Source organism: Micropterus dolomieu, unplaced genomic scaffold (genome assembly GCF_021292245.1).
Source record: "Micropterus dolomieu isolate WLL.071019.BEF.003 ecotype Adirondacks unplaced genomic scaffold, ASM2129224v1 contig_10098, whole genome shotgun sequence".
In the NCBI taxonomy this organism is placed as follows: Eukaryota; Metazoa; Chordata; class Actinopteri; order Centrarchiformes; family Centrarchidae; genus Micropterus; species Micropterus dolomieu.
Window position 1 is genome coordinate 1 of NW_025739084.1, and position 924 is coordinate 924.

The following is a 924-nucleotide window of genomic DNA, read 5'->3' on the forward strand; positions in this document are numbered from 1 at the left end:
AGTAACCACAGTACTAACAGTACTACCAGCAGTAACCACAGTACTACCAGCAGTAACCACAGTACTAACAGTACTACCAGCAGTAACCACAGTACTACCAGCAGTAACCACAGTACTAACATCACTACCAGCAGTAACCACAGTACTACCAGCAGTAACCACAGTACTAACATCACTACCAGCAGTAACCACAGTACTACCAGCAGTAACCACAGTACTACCAGCAGTAACCACAGTACTACCAGCAGTAACCACAGTACTAACAGTACTACCAGCAGTAACCACAGTACTAACAGTACCACCAGCAGTAACCACAGTACTAACATTACTACCAGCAGTAACCACAGTACAACCAGCAGTAACCACAGTACTACCAGCAGTAACCACAGTACTAACAGTACTACCAGCAGTAACCACAGTACTAACAGTACTACCAGCAGTAACCACAGTACTACCAGCAGTAACCACAGTACTAACAGTACTACCAGCAGTAACCACAGTACTAACAGTACTACCAGCAGTAACCACAGTACTACCAGCAGTAACCACAGTACTAACAGTACTACCTGCAGTACTAACAGTACTACCAGCAGTACTAACAGTACTACCAGCAGTAACCACAGTATTACCAGCAGTAACTACAGTACTAACAGTACTACCTGCAGTACTAACAGTACTACCAGCAGTAACCACAGCACTAACAGTACTACCAGCAGTAACCACAGTATTACCAGCAGTAACTACAGTACTAACAGTACTACCTGCAGCACTAACAGTACTACCAGCAGTAACCACAGTATTACCAGCAGTAACCACAGTACTAACAGTACTACCTGCAGCACTAACAGTACTACCAGCAGTAACCACAGTACTAACAGTACTACCAGCAGTAACCACAGTACTAACAGTACTACCAGCAGTAAC

At 44.3% G+C, this 924-nt stretch overlaps 1 protein-coding gene across 1 annotated transcript; it reads left to right on the forward strand.

Moving 5' to 3' along the window:
• Window positions 1-3: 3 nt before the first annotated feature.
• On the forward strand, window positions 4-861 carry LOC123965541 (hyphal wall protein 2-like; the record flags this gene model as incomplete). The annotated part of the gene is made up of 4 exons (XM_046042037.1): window positions 4-274; window positions 339-346; window positions 484-549; window positions 811-861. Coding segments are annotated over 4 exons (396 nt in total), but the record flags the coding sequence as incomplete, so codon positions are not given.
• Window positions 862-924: the final 63 nt, after the last annotated feature.